This window comes from Gymnodraco acuticeps, unplaced genomic scaffold (assembly GCF_902827175.1).
Source record: "Gymnodraco acuticeps unplaced genomic scaffold, fGymAcu1.1, whole genome shotgun sequence".
Lineage (NCBI taxonomy): Eukaryota > Metazoa > Chordata > Actinopteri > Perciformes > Bathydraconidae > Gymnodraco > Gymnodraco acuticeps.
Genome location: NW_022990014.1, coordinates 2,515,982 through 2,536,988, shown reverse-complemented (window position 1 = coordinate 2,536,988; position 21,007 = coordinate 2,515,982). Strand labels below are relative to the sequence as shown.

Here is a 21,007-nt window from a genome sequence, read left to right as displayed (position 1 = left end):
AAAGAAATGTGTGTCAGAATTTTACATTTGACCTATAATCAGAACATCATTTACCAAGGTTAACTGTAGATACTGGGATATTGTAACGTGGGCTGAACATCCTGCCAGGTGTTCCTGCGGTACTACCACGTGGAGCAGCTGAACCTGCTGCTGAGGGAGGTGATAGCGCGGGTCGTTGTGATCCAAGCTTACACCAAAGGCTGGCTCGGTGCCCGACGTTACCGAAGAGGGAAGCAGAAGAGAAACCGCTGTGCCGTCGTCATCCAGTCAGGTACACATGGTCTATTAAATAAACACAGAACAAAGGAAATGAATGATCAAACTTCAGTAAAGTAAAATGCTAATTAACATTCTGATGTATTCTTTTATCACTTAATGATGAAACATGTGAAATGCGATGTGAATTTGACTGCTTTTTTTAATGACCTCTAGTCTGTTATGTGCCGACGAGTCTTCATAAAAGAGATGAGTTTGATAACCACAGCTTGACCTAGGAGGGTTAAGAGCAATGCTTCAGAGCAGACAATAAGACCTCAGAGAGTTCAAATGGATCCATCCCTCTGCCACCTGGTTTAGCAGTGTTTTGAAGTAGGATCTTGTGTAGTATGTGCAATCTATTTTGTTTCACAGAGGCAGGTCAGCAATCTCACACACTGCCCTTTTTTTCTTTAAGCTTGGAGGGGCTGTGTTGCTCGGCGGAACGTCAAGAAAATCAAAAAGGAGCGAGATGAGGCAGCTACCTGCATTCAGTCAGGTAAGAGATGTTTATTTTAATGAAGTTCTTCATATATTCAAGTGCAGACCTCAGGAATGTGTCATGTGTCCGGTGGAAAAAGAGATCACTTTTTCATACATTTTCAAAAGGAAACGGGATAAAGGGCTGAAAACCTTACGTCTTTGTGAAACACCTTTTTGATCTCAATGAGTGGCCCACGAAACAGTAATAATTAATTAATAATGCATAAAGAAAAAGCTTTTGAAAGTTGGGGCAGCATTTGGTCCTCATGTTTCAGAAGAACAGTGCATACTGAGATCCTTTTTTCCTTTCATCTCTTTCCCAGTAAAGGCAAGAGAGGGGCTTATCCCTTCTGTTTCCTCACGACTTCCTCTCTCAAATTCCTGGCCTATTACACAGCTCTCACATACCAGAAACAAGATGCCTTTTTATACTGTCAACCTTTTCATCTGAAATGTAAATTAATTCTTACTCAGTGTGCCTTGACGAAGATCAAAGTGGGCACATTAACCTTCCCGGGTGCCCCCCCCTCCTTGGAGCCTCTCACTGGAGGACAAGGGAGGGTGCCAAAAGGGGCAGGAGAGAGGCGGGCAGGGGGAGGAGATTTGGCTTTGTTTCCCCCGGCTCTCCTAAGGGCTGCCCTCATCTGGCACATGGTGCATCTCAGTCGCCTGCACACCTTGTGTAAATGTCCTCCATTAAAACTCTTGTAAATAACGCTGCAGAATGGGTAAACATGGTTTTGGTGTGAGAAAAGCCTCTCTGTCACCGCTGGCTTTCTCTTTGGAGAAGTGTGTTTGTGTGTGGCCGCTGGGGTTCAGGGTGAGGGGGGGGGGGGGGGGGGACCTGAACCTGACATAAGTGGGGCCTCAGCCCCCCGGCGGAGCACTCCAGCACATTCACATTGTGTGTTCTCCGCAGCTTATAGCCTTTGAGGTGGGCTGCATTTGCATTCTGAAAATAAACAGATGCCTTTCAAATGTATGAGCCTGGTGGCTTCTCAGATCTCAGCGGGGCCTGGGGGACATGCTCACCATTGATCAGATTAGACCATGCAAAATAGAACCATGGCTCGACAATGTACTTGAGCTTTATTTTCCTGCACATATAATTTTACAAGAAAAACACAAAGCCCGTTGATGGAGTAAGTCAGCAGGCTCCGTTTACCATCAATCTAACCCAGTGTGTCTCAATAACCACACAATGTCTTCCCACTGCTATCCTTCACTCCTTATATAGAGGGTGCATTTTTATTGCTTAGATAAATTGTTGTGATTTGTATTCATTGAACCAATTACATTCAATATCTGCCTCAGTAGACTGCATGTATGCTGTTTCCATGGATTGCACAGGGAGTGAAATGAGTTTCTGACCATGTGAGTTTTCTGACTTCCATATCCTGTGCAGCTTTCAGGGGCCATCGGGTGCGTCAGGACCTTGAACCCCAGGGGCACATAAGTCATCCGGAGGCTGGAGGAAAGACCACCAAGGAGGAGCACACAGAGTGAGCTTTGGCATCTCTTGTCATTTAGGGTCTGCTCCCGTTTCCTGCCGTTTTTATTCATGTTTTGGTTTGAGTTTGGTGCAGACAATAAGCTTTGAATATGACCTTAAATAAATGTACCATAAAAGACAGCTTATTGAGCAAGAGACGTTGCTGTCACTCAGATGTTGCCCTGCCGCGTTATCTCCTCTTGCACCATAATGTAATGTTGTTTTAAGCAGAGGGCAAAGCTCTTCCCTAAGCACCACCTCTTGCAGTTTTATAAACGTAATAAATATCTTTCCACCAAGATAGCACACTTGTCTCACCACAAGTGGGGTTGGGCGCTGCACTGGTCTCCAGATGTACGAGCTGATCACGTTGTGTTTATTCAACATATGGGCAGGCCGGTCATTAAGAAAGTATGTGCTAAGCAGGAGAGCAGCCACTGACTCAACAGCAGCACACATGGTGTCGATGGCGGCTTTTAGCTCCATCTTTAGCTCTTCTTTCTGCACCATAACTCAACACAGTTATTGCAAATATCCTGATGTTTGAGATTACTTAATAAAAATCTATCAACGAGGCAAAATATGATATGTTTCATGTGTGTGTAAGAGCTCCATAAAACAACGCAAGAATAATACTATAATCTAAAACCACATGTGTGTGGAGTAGCATTGCTCATGTCATGTGTTTAAGGAAGCTCGGGTGACTTTTGGTCAACGCTGTGCATCTCTGAGACCCAAACTCCAAAATACTAGATTTACACTTCTGAAAATGTTATGCTTGTTGTATACTCAAACCGAGCGGAGCCCCATCTGGGATTTTTCTCTCCGTGTTTACAATCATATTCCTTGGTGAGAAAAACTTCAAACCTCCACTTAACAATTCTGTTTAATCAGTGTTGGAATCTCTCCATATAGATTTTTTTTTGACATGATCTGGCCCATTTTCCTCCTGTAAGATCTATGTTCTCACCTACATGCTGTTCTTTTCCCTTTTGATATCCCTCCTCCCTGCCCCGCATGAATTCTGTGTTTGCATCCAAATAACAGAGCCTCCAGTTGCATCACCAGGTCCAAACTGGATGAGATTCGGTTTTTCTAGGCTCCAAGCATAACTGCGACTGGCATGCAGCATTGTGTTTGCAGATGTTGTCTCATTTGGTGTTTGTTTTTTTAAATAATGCAACAACGATTGATCACACAGAGACACATGTCCCTGCGTCGCTCTCTGCAAATTGCATAATCATAAACCAGAGCTGTTTTTGCAATTAAACAAGGAGCCAAGTACAATTCATCCTTAGTTCTTCAATATTATGCTATAGCCAGAAATGTACAATGTGTGTTGTTCTATTATACTTCATTTCAGTAATAAATGCTCATTATTTTCACAGGTCTAACATCCTACAGAGCAAAGACGCACACGCGGATTACATACATAGAGGAAATGTAAGTATCAACGAGCATTTTCTGACGCCTGACTTTAGCCGTGTATATTAAATGCTGCTCCTCTACAAAGCGGCTTTAACCCAGATTACTCTTTGGGATTTTTTTGAGTCCTTGAGACAAAAGAGTTCTCTTGCTCCATCTCAGCGGAGAAGACAGGGTGGTACGGGAACGAGAGAATCAAAAGGCTGGAAATTCACGGCTGAGAATAAATGCTCGCTCTTCCCTGAGGTGATTTGTCTTTGCGCTCCTCTTTCTACAGATGTTAGACCCCTTTTTTAGTAAAGACCTGAGGTTCTTTGGTAGCACTTTGATATCCTGCTCGGATTCAATATGTGAAATAGAAGAGCCACTCCGTGACTTGGAGCACATCACAGTCTTTGAAGTCTGATCCAATTTTTGCTGCTCACCATTTGATGTTGAAAGGATGAAATGAGGAAAATGTACAGTTTTTGCCAGTAACTCTGCTGAGCATATGTAAGATTAAAAAAGCAAAATCCTTTGGAGGATGTACTTAGAAATGTTAAGCAGATTAATACTTTCCTATAGCTCTTTTATTCAAAGATAAAATTAAATATGAGAGGAAGTCTGTATGAGCTGTTTTTCACCCTCACAATTAAGTCAGTGTGGTGCTGTTTGCTAGGAGGTAGGGCTAGTGAAGGGGGATATGCAATTGCATTAGCATTTGATTAACATTGCAAAGCACATTAATGGGTTTGAGTTATATGAGTGCCAAATTGTAAATAAATGAATACAGTGTCTACATGACTAAATTGAAAAACACAACATACAAATACATTACGGAGCTTGCTTTAACTTGGGTCTATTTATCCGTTACTGTCTTTGACGTTACTCTTCTGGTTGTGTTTACGCCTCCTCTTTCAAGGTTGGCCTCGACAGACAAGTGAAAGACATCAAGAGAGACAAAGGAAGAGCCGAAGACAGTGTGACGAAGCCTTGCAGGGAGACAGCTAGACTGCGAGACATGCAGTGTAAACAAGGTAAGCCCGAGCACAGAGCTGGCGGGTGCAGGTAATTACACAAAGAGACAGCAGAAATCCCGCCTTAATGGATAAAGTGCCATTTTTAATACGGGGCCCCTTTCAACCTTTCATCCCAGCCAATCCTCTGCTGCCATTCTCTGTTGACAGCAGAAAGAGAGCGGCATTAAAGGTGATCATTTCTGCGGTATTTTAATAACCCGGGTCAGCTCATCATAAACGTCTCATGGCAAGTGGGGGGGCTTTCGAAGTGGCATGAGCACTTCAAAGCTCTCATTCTCCCGCACGGCGAGCCCTCCACTAAGGATCCCATCAATGACTCTAATAGACCTGCACAGTAACGGTGACAAGAAAATACACAAACCCTGATTTGTTGAACATATGTTTGGTTTGCTTTCTGCCCCAGGCGATGAATTACATTAATTCGTGCTGCCTGGAAGGCTGAGTGGGTGGCTGTGCAGGGTGCCTCCGATTACGGCCGTCACCCAGCCCGCCACTGGGGTAGCCTGGTTAATGGGGGCCCGGCCCTTCATTAATGTTATTAGAGGGGTATGAGGTAAGAGACGGAGGTGAAATAGCATTTAGCGGCACGGCTGAGAGATTACGGGGATTAGACATGATAATGTAACACAGACAGGGCTCTCTAGCAGGCCTGGGATTAGTGTCAGCACGCCACAGCAGGTCTGGGTTAGATAGCGGCTAATTCGGTAATGCTGCATACAGGTGACCCCCGCTCCCAGGCATCACTGCTGCTGAAGGGAGGCAGTGTTTGATGCATTTATAATGTCAGTGCGATTATGGAGGGAAACGTTGCAGTAAATGCCAGTTTGAGGGCATTTTGCTCAAAGTATGTTTTGTCCCATGTCACAGGAGCTTCAACAACAGCTGAATTACTTCCTTGTTTTCATCATTTCTTTGTAGTTTGACACCCAGCTACCTTAGGCTAGGATGTAGGGTGTTTCATTTGATGTGTTAAAGTCACATTCTCTCGCACTTAGCATCCCTCTCATCCTAAAATGTGCTTTAATATACAATATTTAGATGATTTCCTTGATGTTTGCCATTAAACACAGAGCGTTTGAGCTCTGCAATGTAGCATAATGCTCTACTTTGTATTGTATCATAGAATATACATCCTAAAGGAACTTCAGCCTTACAGAATTTGAGAATTTCCACCTGTCTCCAAGAGCAATTAACCTGCTTTTCACAAGACGGAAATCAGCTTGCTGCTCGAGCAGGAAGAAAAGGGTAACTAGATTTTAGAAAAAAATACTTGAAACAAATGAAAAAGGTAAACATTTTCTCAATGCACTAGCTAGCAAACACTTTCACTTGTTTTAAGAATGTAAAACATTTAAGGACAAAGTTGTTATTTTTCATGTCCCATTGTCCTGAAGTCCAGGAAGAGAACCGCTTATTTAATGCAGCCTTAAACTTTTCTAGTTTGGTCTCATTGGCATCATTTATTGCAGTAAGTCAAACACTCCCAGACTGCTTTTTGATATTTGGTAGGGTCTCAATACAGAGTAAATTAGCCTTGAGCACATGAATAACATTTCATATCTGACAGTTCAGTTATATTCTATTTAAATGTCTTGACAAAAAGAAAATCCTCTTCCTCTTCCGCCAAGGGCTTATTTTGTGGGGAGCGCACACAGATTTTCAGGTATTCATCGTCGCCCCTCTTCCTGCCTCGTTTGTGTTGCAAGGTCTGCTTGTGGCTCCTCTTCTTTCAGGAAACCCCATTTGAATATGATGAGGGAGGCCACGGTGGCTGAGGCACCCAGGGCACACTTTGATCCCTGCAGATCTGAGGACCTTTTTTTTTCATCCTGAGGTTGAGCGAGTCATGGAAGCCGTGCGCTGCCAGATGTTTGGAGACCAGCTCCTTCCTGTGTCTCATCCTGCTGTCGCCTCTGGTGATCGCATCGCTTCTCTCGGGCTGGAGCTCGACCTGGAGTGTTTCAGGACACCAGTGGAGAAAGACTGAAAATTAGCCATGGAAATCGAATTACTCCACCCCTCCAGACACACGCACACTCGCACACACTCTGCTCCCATTAAAGCCAAAACACCGGGGCGTGACCTGGAACCTTTCAATGTGTTTGACGGACGTTGGGTCTTTTCTGAGTGATTTAACAAAGCCTAGTCAGCACAGTTTTTTTCTTTCATGTGTGAAACAAAGCAGATTAGAGAGTCAGATGATTTTGATATTTTCCCGTTTCGGTGCATATTTGACATTAGGCTAGGCGAATATTCTTACTATTTAGTAAAACACCCGCAGTGTTGCATTTTACGGTGGAAATAGAGCATTAAAGCTTTTTTGTACTCCAGGCGCTCTCAGATGTCTGCAGCACCAACCTTTGGTTCTCTGTGTACGCAGTGAAGTCATGTAAGCTGCACACTAGAGACGATGTCACCTCTCGTCACCTGTCTCCCGAAACCTGAATATGAATACAACATGTTTGGAAATGAGTCACAGAGGCATGTGCTGAAAGAAAGCCTTTTGCTAGCAAGCAGCAGATATGATCAGAGTGCTGCTTATGCTCCTCAGCGTGGTAAACAGGATGGTGCTGAGGATCAGTCAGAGCTGACTTTATGGTTTATGAAAGCTGAGCTACTTATGTTAACAGGCTTTTTGAAGATTATAGTTGTGGTAAACATACATGTCAAGAGAGAGAGACAGTGATAAAGTGGAGCCACAACACGGAGACCAATTACCTCTGAGCCTTGGAAGATAGTTAACCTCGGCGAGGAGGGATGAGAACAATTAAAATGGTGCGGAAAATAATTGAAGTTTTTGTCGAGTTATTGGATATAGTTATGTTCCCTCAGTGCATAACATGGTACAGTCAATAAGAATTGATTTTGTTCGTAGCCTTGAGCTCTCTGAAGGAGCTCATGGGGAATACGGATGCTGTTTTACCCGCACTGAGGTCAAACCCACACTCACCCTTAAATCTCACTTTCCTCTCCTCCCTCTTTTTAACATCCTCCCCACATGTCCTCCCACAAGGTTCGCAGCCACCAGGTGCTGCCCCGCAACCCACCAACACCTTCAAAGCATCAACAGCAGCATCACTATATCAACATGCATCTGCCAGACAAATGATCCACCCTCTCCATGTTCTCTAGACAAATAGGCTCCCACCCTCTCGCTGTCTCCCTGCCTTTTGATTGATCCGTCTGTCTCCACGTATCGCCGCGTCTTAACCAGATGCCTTCAGTTTTAGGCAAATTACAGGCTCGACGTAGCGGCAGCAGAGATTTGGAGGGGATAGGAAAGACTCAACTTAACGGAAAGGAGTTGCCTCTGTCTGACGCTACCTACGTAATCCTCTTAATGTCAGTGGGAGTAGTTAACAGGATGTACTTCCAAACTACTCATCATCACAATTCCAACAGAATAATCTCCTCAGACGTAAAATCTAGGTGGGAAATGATACTCCAAGTTCTCTGTAATTTCGCACTTCACTCATTTGATGTAGTTTAACAAAGTTTTTCCAAACGGAAGACTTTATTCGTTTGCAATCGTGGATAACAAAATGTAGTTTTTATCGGATAAATGTACAAGTGATCAAACCGATTAGAAGAAAAAAGCCAATCATTTTCATATTTAAAATATCTTTGGCAACCTGGTTTCCTTGTTATTCATATCTCCCTCCTCACTTATTACCTCTTACGCATGCTGCTTGTTATAAATTACACATTTTAAGTCTGTGACAAATGATCGACTTCCACAAACTTCAGAGACTTTTCCTCCTTGCAAACATTTCTTTAGGAGTCAAAGTTCCATATTTGCTGTCAGAGGAAATGATTGATTTCAGTGTGAAAAATTGGTTGTAAGTAACAACATCCTCTGCTTGCATTAGTGAAAACAGATGCAGGCTGTTTTTGTAGCATTATCTGCAGGATCTGACCAGTTTGTCTTGTAATTTAAAGCACATGAGTTGCTATTTAAGTATGATTTCCAAAAATCTAAATGAAAAGGGCGGTGATAAATCTCAAGAGCAGTAAAAAGTTCTGGAAATCCTCTTCAACTTCAGATATCTGTTTGCAACTGAGGAATACTATCCGTTAGGGCTGCTCAATTAATCGTATTTTAATCGTATTTTAATCGCGATTACGATTATGGCTTGCAACGATTACGAAAACAACGTAATCTAAATAAAACGATTATCTTTTTATTATACGTAAAGTTCAGGTTAATCAACTGTTAAAAACATACTGTTCAAAATGTTTTTCTCCAATAAATGGATGTTTTCAAAGTCAATGAATAATCGCATTTAATAATCGCAATTACAATTATTGACCCAAATAATCGAGATTATGATTTTTGCCATAATCGAGCAGCTCTACTATCCGTGCGTGTGTTTGCGTACTTGTGTCTGAGTGTGTGTGCATCCGTGCGTGTGTGTGTGTGTTTGAGAAGAGTCAGTTGTGAGGTAAAAAGAGAGGTCTGGGTTGCGCATGCCTCATGTAGACATCAAAGGCCCCTGCTGATGATTTTTCCTTATAATCCATGCCTTTTGGTAACTCTGTTCCCTCCATCTGAATAAACAAAGCCCTAGTGGTTCTCTGTGGTCCGAGAGAAGTCAGGTGATTCAAGCACGTGATCTCTGAAGTAAATCGATACATCTCTAATTTATTCCACTAAAAATCCCTTTTAGCAGCTCTTTAATGTTGTTGTTGAAGGAGCGTTCTGATTTTCAAGGGATTTCAAAGTGGTATTTAGAGACGTAACTCGAGTCATCTGCTGCTCTTTGAAAATGAAAGAAACACCTATCTCAAAAAGAATTGCAGTCCTTTTTATCTCAAGAAGCAAACGTGTACAATATGTAAGTTTCTCACCGAGAAGAGCAAACTCCGCTTGGCTTTCTTTTGATACGGAGAAATCAATATTGTATGAACCGCGCTGCCTCTGTATTCCCAGCCGACCATTATTCCTCCCCACCCCAAACGGCAGACATTACCCACGATCATTTAGCAAACCCCCAATGAGAGCCACTGACTGACCTCTTCCCAGCTCTGCCTCCTCAGGTCCAAGCCGCGCTCTCCTGCCAGAGGCCGGTTTGGCAGCCTGCTGTAATATATCTGCAGGAGCAGCATTCCTCTGGGGCTGGCCTGGATCAAATGGCAGTGATTTCCCAAACAGAGGCACAGAGATGGGAGTTTTGACCCATCCTCTGATCTGCTACACGCTCTAATCGCTGCAGGTCATAATGGATAAATGGTGATGCGGTGATGCTCAACCCCCGTGTTTAGTGTTTCGGGCTTCATGTCAGCAGCAGGACACCCAGCAGCTGTTTAGGAAAACATCCAATTGTAAATCTCAAATAATATTACAGCAATGATTCAAATGTTCTCAAATAAACTACAGCCCTGTATCATTAAACAAACTATGATTGTACTAACTATAATTACATAAGAAAGTGTCAAAAACAAAGAAAGAAATGCAGTTATATGGTGTTGAACTAAATGCTTATGTCAGCATGCTCACATGCTATGAAAACCATGTTAGCATGCTAACGCTTGCTAATAAAGGTCTAAAAACAATGTTCAGCTAATGGGAATATTATTAGCTTTGGGTATTGGCTCATAAAACAAAGTACTGACCAAAGTAAATGTTTGAACTGATAAAAAGACAGGATCACCACCGTTATTATCTTGACTAAAGTGACAAACAAAAGACGTCATCCTTAGAGCGATTCCCCTAGCGTACCTACAATGATACAGAGATGTTGATTCCTTGAACAAAAACATTTAAAATCGTGTTGGACTCAGTTAGTTAAGAGTGTGGCACTTGAGTTTGAAAATTGCACTTTTTTTTCCCAATAAAATATTTGACATACTGAATCATTCATTCAGGCCTACAACAGATCTCATTTGTTAGCTACAGCAGAGCGTCTTTGGACTCATACTGTAATGCTTGCAGTGAATTATGTTAAGAGTCAGAGCCTCATATTTACATTTGTGGAGTTGCTATTTTTGAAATAAACAAATCATACGTTTGCTTAAAACATGGAGTCTGCAGTCTATTTGACAACGGGATGAATTTGGAAACTTCATTCAAGGACGTTGTGATTCATTAATTGTGATTGAATGCTTTGATGCAATTTCATGGGAATAACACATTTGCTTATCAAATCCATTTCTTCATCATTAGCACCACAATGTCCTAAATACATATTGTTTAACTCAAATGTAATGTGTGCAAACATTTTATTTTAGTTGGTTTATTTATTTTCATCACAATGTAGATGAAGCTCTTTAGGTCTCAAAAAGCTAAGAAGCAACTTTGTACAATTTAATATAATATTTCAAGAGTTTTTGGTGCAGCTAAACCTGTTTTCCTTCCACAGCTATTTTCCTCAGTACATGAAATATATCCAAATATCCTCTAATACTCAGTCAGGGGTGACAGAGATTCACACAGTGGTCGGTTAACACCTCAGAGGCACGGATAGATAAGATTCACGGTAAAAGTTAGCTAATATCTCAGAACTGACATGAACTTTGCGGGCATTTACAAAGTGTGACTTTAGTAAACCTGCGCTGGTTTGAATAACATCAAGAAAGCCGAGGAAATATGGAGGGGTGCAGGGGGGAGCTTGCTCTTTGATGTATAGGATTGAGATGTGATGAGGTCTGTTCAAAGTGAGTACAAAGTAGTGTTAAGATGGAAAAAGCAAATGCAGCTTTAGTCAAGGTAGAGAAGCCGAGGTAGCAAGAGATGATGAAGAAATGTCCTGTCTCACCCGAAACGCAAGCAAAGAAGATGAAACGTTATCTGACATTAAATATAGATGCTTCCTTGTAAAGGTGTCTCGGCTCTAAAACACACTTCTGTAACCTATGAATTTTGAAACCCTGGGTGTGCTGAATGGAAGAATGTAACAAGCCCTCATAACAGTTGTGTTTAAATAATGGGGTTATCAAGTAGCTCGTTATCTTTTGTAAGGCGTCAGTAACATTTCTCTTTCTGTGGTGCGATGAATAATTAATTATTCAGTACACTGTTTTGAACAATCAAGGAAAACAACGCTGCCAAAGATATGGTTATTTGCTGCAAGAGAGCAGAGAGTAGAGAAGACAACATTCAATGGGTGGGAATCAAATGGCTTCTTACTATGTTTAACAGATTAGCCACAGCTCACATTAGTGTCATTGGTTACGGTAGGAAGTAGCAGGCTGAACATCTTCCAGACTACAGCACATCTGCTGAGTCAGTGTAGAGTTGTTGAGGTCCTTGTGAATGGTGGATTGGTGGAAATGTAATGTCTATATGCCAGTTTATAGTTTACTTCAAATAGTCCATTCACCCACATCATATCAAATTCTGTACACTTACATTGTATCGGGGAGACAGGAAACATTTCCTATGCAGATATCCTAAAAACGTTCCTCTACTATCTGCTATGATTAAAACAAAACACTCTTTTGATTTAACATTTTGGGGAAAATGCAAATTCACTTTCTTAGATGAGAGGATTTATACAACTCTCATTTCTGTACAAATGGCCGCTCGTTAGTTTAGCATTAAGACTGAAAACAGAAGAAAACTCCTTTAATGATGTCAAAGTGGCTTTATTTTTTCATTATGTTTCATGTTTGACCAGCACCTGGTGCATTTTACACCTTTGCAGTGGTTACATTTCTCTCATTAATTTATTTAACATCTTGGATAATTTAGTTGTAATTCATTAAAAGCTGCTATTCGACCCTGATCTTGTTTAGCCTCTCACCACAGTACTAACTACCTCTTCATTTACAATGTTAATCAAAGCTAAACATCATTTTTTTATAACGCATCAACCTAAATGATATCTTTCGACTAAAATATAATCAGTAATATTATCAGTGCTTCTTCAGGGACTGTTAGCAACCACTTTCAAGAGGGTCACAGCTGTTTATGTATGTATTATAACAGGCACTTTAATAGTTTTAACTTGTTTCTAAAACAGTAAGTTCTAGTGATGTGTACGTTTTTTTGTTTTGGGTTGTTGTCCACGGAAATTGAAAGATCTGAAAAGTAATACTACACACCACCCTCACCTCTGCCTCCTTCTGCATTTGAGCTATTTCACAAATGAAACCCATTTGGGCTGTGCACCTGTGATGAGAGATATCATTAGATATGGACATCTGTGTGGATTTATGTAATTATAATCTCTTATTGAGTCAGCTCATCGATGAAATTACATAATCTTAAACCTGAACCAATGTACATTTAGAATATTCCTCTGCCACTTTGTCACACGAGGGTGCAGATTTAAAAAGTGGAGGGCAGAGTCTGTTTACTGCTGCTGTCATCACCATCAGTATCATCATGTCGGTGCTTGTTGTTGTTTTGCTTGGTTGGATCCCTGCCCTCATTTTTCCTCTGTTGCAGGTCCAGTGATGAAGCTGCAGCAGAGAACTCCTCGCCGGCGGGGCCAGCAGCCCAAGCTGCTCAACAGCCCCGAAGACAGCCTGTACTACAACCAGCTAAATGTGAGTTCAAAGTGCCGATAAAGGCCTTTGTCTGACTTTGGTTCCACATGATAATACAATTAAACCTACCTGTGCCAGACCCTGGAGCCCCACCCCCACGCTTCTCTGCCTCTTGTCTTGAACATGTGCTTATGCTCTTTATCTGTTGCTTTCATGTCAGGATGTCTGCCTTCACGGTGAATAATTGATGTGGTTTATCAAAGCTGAGCAAGATGCATGCTTCATCAGACTCACTTGAGCCCTTTGATCAGAAAAAATTATGCTGTGACTTCTGATATTATCAGCATCTGCTCGCATTCAACACAAAATCACTTTGAATTAAAAATTAATGACTCTCTGCTCATCTTTTGACTGTGTGCTCTTGGCCCTTTCCTCAGAGAACTCTGTATTACCAGGGGAGCAAGAGGAAGCCGAGAAAACTTGGGTAAATAACTGCTTTCCTACTTACAGCAACTCTAAACAGAGCAGGCCCTTTGTGGAATAGGAGAATCCAGAAATGGAGTTGTTTTCTTATAATGTAAATGGAGAGCCCAAAATAACAGGCTTTTTTTGAGCAGTTGCTCTGCGTCATTAGAGAGGGTTACATATTAAGGCTTTGTCAGCGTGCTCATTTGAATTGTTGAAGGTCTGACTTGTATTTGCACAATAAATGACATCCTGGTTCAGCTCAGTATACTTTAAAAAAGACTCATTGCTGATTCTGCAAATATTGTTTTTATTCTAAATGTCTAGATTTTCACATCGTACCTCTCACCGCTTTCTCGCCTTCTTTCCATCACAGTCAAATCAAAGTTCTGGATGGAGAAGATGAGTACTACAAATTACTGTCAACTGTGGAGTCAATCCCTGAGGAAGAGTACGCGACCGCCCCCCCCCTCCCACTCTTTCTAGTGGGCCCCTCGTCAGTCAGAGCTGAGCCTTACAACCATGTCAACCGGTAAGACTGACGCAGACATGTAGACAGACACTCCAAAGAACATGCTCAGTGTTAGATGTGCTATGTGGAGCAAGTAGCTGCAGTCCAGAGTAAGAGACCTGCTCCAGCGATACCCTCAGCTGTTCATCTGAAGTGGTTTGAAAGTATTTACAGGAACTACTTACTCATCAGTGAATGTATTACTACGGTTTCAATAAGCATTATGCCAAATGCTGCTGCTTTAATGCTTGAATATAGAAACAGGTGGGGCTTCAAACGTCTACTTTTTTCTCGTTCTCCGCTTGACTTGCTGCTATTGTGCGTCTCAGTATTGCAAACATTTCCTATATTATAATGTTTTTTGGGGTCTTTAAACCTTCACTTAAGAAGAAATAAACATTCAGTTTACAAACTGCTGCAAAACTGTACAGATGTTCTGTCAATACATTAATGAATGACAATACATGTAGCACAACAAGTGCAGCATCATGTGGGGCGCTGGGAGAGGAGGTTTTATTAATGGAAAAACATTTTGCAAAGTCACAACAAAATCCTTAAACGCTGAGCACCCATTTGCAGTTTTAGTGTCAGAGTAAAGCTCTATGCCACGGGCTGAAAGAAACGATTACTCTTATTATCCATGTTTCCACTAATTATTTATTGATTGATTCTTCAGTCTATGAAACGCCGACAAATGCCTGAGACAAAATAAATAGTTCATTTTGAAAGTTTGTACCTTAAATTGATTGTCATTTGGCTAATTTATCGTGGTTTTATCCCTGCTCCACATTGACTCTAAGGAGCCTCTCATCTTGCAGGCAGCATGTTCCTTTTTAAACTCTGTGGTGTTAACCTGACTCGGTAAAATCTACCTATTTCTTAGCATTGTGTCGATTGTCTAAGACAGATCCGGAGACAAATCCTTCTGAAAGCTCCAACTCTCCTTGCGAGTTCTCCCAGAGCGAGCGGCTGTAGTTCGAGGGGCTTTGTGCTGTCTGAGAGCTGGAATCACCGCGTTCAGCCTCACAGACCAGAGCTAGACCTCACTTTGAATTTCACCCTAAATACAGGAATGTTCTTTTAAGATGTGAAGTGTCGGAAATACAGGGCTGGCGAGTTGATTTGTAGAGGGGTTTTTTTTTCTTTCAATTTGCATATCATTTACTGCATCTCCCTTTGTTGACACCCGAGGGCCCGAGAGGAGATTTTGATCTTAATAGGAAGAGTATGGTGGTATGACTGAGGATCTCATCCTCCTTACACTCAGTGGGGAAAACATTATAGCTCTGCCTAGATAACGAGGCAGAGGTAGCGGCTTCTCTTAGGTTCAGGTTCACTCGAATCCCGGTGGGTTTTAAGAGACCCAAAATGTTAGAATCTCACTTTTAAGAACTGTGGGGGTCCGACTCTGGTTGAGATTGACAACTTGTAAAATTCTTTTTTTTTAAAGCATTTATTCACATTACTTTTTAAGATAAAATATTTTGTACAGTCATGTTCCTACTAAACACTCTGTATAGTGGTAGTCTGGTAAATTGGAAATGTTTTGGATGTTACACATCTTCTGGGAGAAATGCACTCTCTATGCAGAGGTGGAAAAAGTATTCACATACTTTACTTAAAAAGTAGACATTGAAACGTTTAAAATACTCCATGTTACAATGTACACGAGTACTAGCAGAAAGCAGAGTTGTTGCAGTTGAGTAAAAGTAGACATAATCTCCCTCTACATTTTGTGAAGCAGCAGTATTAATTAGCATAACATTAAAATGCTTTATCAAAAGACCTACAAATTGTTCTTTAGCACAGTGTTGGAGTAAATGCACTTACTTACATGCCACTACTGCATCCACAAGACAATGCAAAGGGACATACAATAGCAGCCCTATAGCTATCTAAAATGAGTGTTCATGTTTTTATGTCATTTTGTTCTTGTCAATAAATCCCATGATTGAAGTAATTCTCTAAAAGATAGAAGCAGAAATCAGTGTTTATCATGGTCAAATTAGCTCACATAATAAAATAATGAATGTATCGTGATATAAAACACCAGAAGAAGGATCATAAAGTTACACCCCAGTCTACTGTGTTATAATGTGGAGTCACAGTCACTTCAGAAGCATTTCACCTCCGGTCCTAGCCACAGATCCTGCAATAATTAAAATCCTCGTTGTGCATTACTCCCTTGCTGGGATAGTTGGTTCCTCTGAAGACAGTCTGAAATAGGTCACCCCAGCACCCTGTAGTGCGTCTTAAAAGTACACTGAATCAATTAAGTGTGATCATGCTCCCTTGATTATTTTGGCCCTGTTTTACCACGGAGAGGAATTTCAAATAGGCTCTCTAGTTTGAATAACAAGGTTGGACTGTGGTGACAGAGTGGGTGTTTCTTCCCCTGCTTTTCTCTGCCAAATGAACTCCCTGGCTGATTGCCTGCTTTAGCATATGAGAGGAGGTGAGCGGAGGTGTGCACGTAATTATCTGGGTTAACTGATTATGTGTTGAAAAAGGCAAATGTTATGAAACAACAATGAACTGGAGCTTCTGTGTGCTTGCTGACGGTCTGCAGGACGCTGAGGACAGAGCGATGTCAGCTCGGTGTCAGAGCCCGACACCTGTGTTTTCTTTAATACGTCTGCGTGAAACCAGCTCCCTCTTGTTTTTCCTCATTAAATCTATCAACATCTGGTGTGCGAGGGAGAGCTCCTTTAATGTGGCTAACGTTACTGCTGCTGTTATTCTTGCCATTTTAGCTATTTGCTTCATTAACGCTCCATGCAAGGCAGCCCCAAAACACTGTTATCCAAAGTTTTAAAACCACCTTTATGAAAACCGCTCGAGCCGCAGTCTTAACAAATGATGAAAAGCTTTTATTTTTCTAAAGAAGCATACTTACCTTTTCACCTAATAGTGATGTCTCACTTCAAAGAGAGAACGCGATTAGGCCAACATTGTTCTGTTTCTATATCCTTTGAGTTCAAAGGGAGAGTTTGAATACCGGTATTTTATGTGCAGTTTTTTTAATACTGTTTTAATGCAGTTTACGTGCTTTTGATATCCAGATGCGTCATATTTTCAGCAAAGTAAAATATATATCACACTACATTATGATGCATACTACAGCTCTTTAAAGGATGAATGCCAAGTCCTGTTTTTAATAGTTTTTGTTCCCACTAACTTCAAGGACAGGGGACGAACAGACTCTTAGAATAGCTACAAACTTTGCATTGTGATGCTCTTCGGTGGCTAATGATTGGTGCCTAAAGAAAGTGACATACATGAGCGGCAACCAGATGTCAGATGTGTGTTGAGGGCTCTGAGCAAAAGAACATTCCCTAAAGACGGCATTAATAAAGAAACTGGTTTAGCCGGGTAGAGACAGAGAGAGTAAGAGGCATGGAGGAAGAAGGAGATAAAAGAGTCTGTTGAGTACATACATCAAAGGTCTCTTAATGACAAGGGATGCCATTAGGGTTACAGTGGCTTTTGTTTCAGCTTCCTCACACCTGCAGTTTTTTAAGGGCACTCTATGCTCTGTTCTGTTGTTAACATTCGCATGAATATAAAACGCATGCATGAGGAGATAAGAGTGTGTTCCTGTCTGCTAATCTTGGTGGTGACCAAATGTTTCAGTCAGACTTAGAGCTTCCTTTCCATTTGCAAAAAAAGAAATGAAACCATTTTGTTGCTTCCTTGTGTAAAGGCTATAGGAAGAACAGGTTTACACAGAACAATACAAGCACAGTGTGGCAAAGCTGTTATCCTGTACAGCATGGCATTTATGGACTTCAAGTGTTTTTGGTTCCTCCGGGGTTGGAATGGGATGTTGACAAATCAGAGCGTGAAATTATGATTAGCCTCTCAGTTTTTAGACGGAGCGGGGCACTCACAGACTTGGCATGGCCAAAGGTGTGACCTGTTTGTTTTGCCCCGATGCTGCTTTCCCAGATGGTGGGACCAGCTGCCGTTGAACACACGCTGGACGGGTAACAGTGTGAGAATTATCACGGCCTTGTTTCAGTTTGGGATGCATTACAGAAACTTGTCTTTTTGCCACTGCCAGGAGGAGCAGGGAGGTGTCACCTGGTGCTCAAGCAAACTGCCTTTTGACTGAGGTCAGAATAAAAAAGAGTGAGGTTCAGCTGTAATATTATATGTGTAGTTATATGGAGACTTCCCCACATAGTATTTATAACATACCTCTTAAGGTCACCTGCTCAAATAGGGCCCAAATGTTCCTTTTTATTTAGCCCAAACTATATTTTAGTTGATATTTTAAGCTAACTGGGTGGTTTGACATAGGCACTAGAATACTGTATTTAACATGTTTTATCTTCGTTAAGATAAAGGTTAATATTTCTCTATAATGTTTTTTCACTCTGTTTTAAAGTTTCCTCAAAAGTTCTTTAACTTTGTTTAATTAATGTACTCAAATTGCAATATTAATATAAAACATTGCGCTTACTAGAACATGGAATCTTATTGTAATGTTTTAAGATCAGAACAAATGGATGTCAATTCAATAATAGATATCACATCATATAGTATGATTACAGATTCCTGGGCTGCAGGCTGTAACGTACATCATGGTGGAGGAAGAGTCTCCCTCTTTAGGCTGGATTAAGGCATCCAGGGTGGGCTGAGGGAAGGTAAGATGACCTGTCCCGCCTTACGTGACCCCACGCCAATCCTGCACATTGCCAAGGCTTTGCTCTTTGCTCTTGAATATGCAGTGATCTCCAGCTTCATAGGCTCAGAGGAGGCAGAGAGGAAGAGAAAAAAAGGAGTTGTATCGCATTGCAGGGGAAATTAGTGAGACCAAAGTTGGAGTTTCTGTGCGTTGGGGGCTGCGAACAATGGCAGCTTTCTGTCAGACAGCAACTTCAAAAGGTCTGCTGAGTGACTGCTCTGAGTTATACATTGTTGCAGATCACTGAGGAAATTCACAGATGTTTTCTCATACGAGACACCATTATAGCGGCTCAAGTACCCAGTAGCCTCGAGCATTTCTCCTTCTCCCCTCGCTCTCTCCCACACACTCAAACTCACTCTCACTTTCACACATGCACCCTCGCCACCCCCACCCACATCCTCTCTGAAATCTCTCGTATGAGACAGATGTTGAACCTGTTTTTTTTCTCCATCTGTCCGGAGAATAGGGAAAGCTAAAAAGGGTTCATGTTGTGGCGTTGCCCCCTGACTCTGTCAATCCACAGTCCTCACTGTCAGCTCGCTCAAAGTTTTCAAAATGTCAAGATCACATTCAGCTCCACTTTCTGAGATCCATTTGGGGTCAATACAATAAATAGTATATTTTATTTTAAGTTATACCAATAAAAACTCAAACTAAGTGAAAGATATGTGTTTCTCTTAGTATCCCTGTTATGTTTGGCTGTGAAAGGGCAGACCATCTATTTCTATTTATTTTAGTTTTTTTTAGAAAGGGGCAGGTCATATAAGATTTGTTTCTTCTCCCTGCTCCTTTTCGCTCAATGGTGTGTTTGGAGAGACATGTTTTGTTGGCAATTATTGTACATTGGGTTTTGCGTACCATGAGCGGGACAAATCAAAAGGAAAAATATGTAGAGTGTGCTGCATAATCGTGATTGTCACTTTTTCTCTCTTTTCTGCAGATTGCCTTCTTCGACTCTGAAATGGACCGGAACCAAAATCAACATGCTAATATATCTATTGTACATTTATATTTATACCTAGTAAACTGACATTTTATATGGGTAAAATAAATATGTTTAAACTACTGACTTTTGACTGCTGTTGTTTTTTTCTACTTCACCTGTTGAATTATGAATTCATTTAGTTTTAAAAGGCAGGGAATTCAGTTTTCTGAGCTTGTTTCAGTTCAGTTTACTGTATCCACTGCAGGACTGAATCTTCTTTTTAGATATTCTGTTCATCTCTGATTTGGAACATTTCCTACACATGCTTTGAAGAACCATATGAAATACACACATGGTTGAAGCTGGATCCATGTTCAAACCTTTGAGTCTACATGTAGAAAAATATTGGAATGGGGTTCCTCCAAGTTAATTTTCCCATCAAATGTTGCAGGATTTTTTTTCTTAAACCAAACCACGGCTGAGGTGACCCTGTAAAACTTGAGGCATAGCCATAAGACGGTAGTGGTTTGGAGTAAATTACCTCAGGGGCTGGACATTGTGTCGAGCACACAGTTATGAATTTCTTACAAAATATATCAAAGTCCTGCTCAGCCAAATCCATCTCTCAGCTGGGGTCCCATTGAGATGCATTAAAATGTAAGAACTTGCATTTAGGGCTGAACCGAGTATCTCAAAGGAAGATATCAATAATTTGGTAATTCTGAAGGTTCAAAAAATTCTTGCACTTGTCAAATATGTTCTGAAATTTGCCTTTGCATAGCATGACAGCTTACATGTAAAGCTGATTTAAGTGGAAATACACCCTAAATCCGAATTCATATCCGCTTGTCCTCAAAGCAGCGCTGCTGTTCAGGGTCATAGAGGAATGTTACTTCTGTTTTAGGGTGGATTTTCCCTTTACTTTAACAGTTTGACATAAGAGAGCAGATTACAAAATGTGACATTTATCTGACATTTAAACCTGGCAGCAAACACTAACGGACAGGACTTTTCTGCATAAATACAAACTTCCCAGTAGACTGTGAAAATGTTTACTGAAGTGACATCTTAACTGGTCAGCAATTTGGTTGATTCAGCTGGTAGTCTGCTTTTCACCTGTTTGGTGAAAATCCAGAAAGGACAGCTTTCTAATTAGATCAAATGATATATTTTGCGACGTTTTGTGTGTTGCCAAAATGTTGTCACCTGTTAAGCTTTGCAACCTTGCAAGATGCAGTCACAAAGCTTTTCTAACCCAATTGAAGGCCAAGTTTGACGAGGGCTGTGGTCCCCACCAACTTAACGACCC

General features: G+C 41.2%; 1 protein-coding gene and 1 long non-coding RNA gene across 7 annotated transcripts in view; one reads left to right on the top strand and one right to left on the bottom strand.

Annotated features, from left to right (window-relative positions):
• Positions 1–19,842, top strand: part of myo3b (myosin IIIB) — a 59,050-nt gene extending 39,208 nt beyond the window's left edge. For all 6 annotated transcript variants that reach the window (XM_034213360.1, XM_034213358.1, XM_034213359.1 and 3 more), the window contains 9 exons: positions 109–271; positions 674–754; positions 2,144–2,240; positions 3,619–3,673; positions 4,557–4,671; positions 13,064–13,164; positions 13,542–13,588; positions 13,946–14,101; positions 19,714–19,842. In XM_034213360.1, the coding sequence (XP_034069251.1) occupies positions 109–271; positions 674–754; positions 2,144–2,240; positions 3,619–3,673; positions 4,557–4,671; positions 13,064–13,164; positions 13,542–13,588; positions 13,946–14,101; positions 19,714–19,795 (897 nt within the window). In that variant the 3' untranslated portion in view covers positions 19,796–19,842. The remainder of the gene's footprint in view (positions 1–108; positions 272–673; positions 755–2,143; positions 2,241–3,618; positions 3,674–4,556; positions 4,672–13,063; positions 13,165–13,541; positions 13,589–13,945; positions 14,102–19,713) is intronic.
• Positions 6,389–9,811, bottom strand: LOC117544380. Its single transcript, XR_004568687.1, has 3 exons — positions 9,688–9,811; positions 7,033–7,115; positions 6,389–6,625 (listed from the first exon to the last, which is right to left on the bottom strand). It is a non-coding gene; the product is annotated as an uncharacterized LOC117544380 (long non-coding RNA).
• Positions 19,843–21,007: the final 1,165 nt, after the last annotated feature.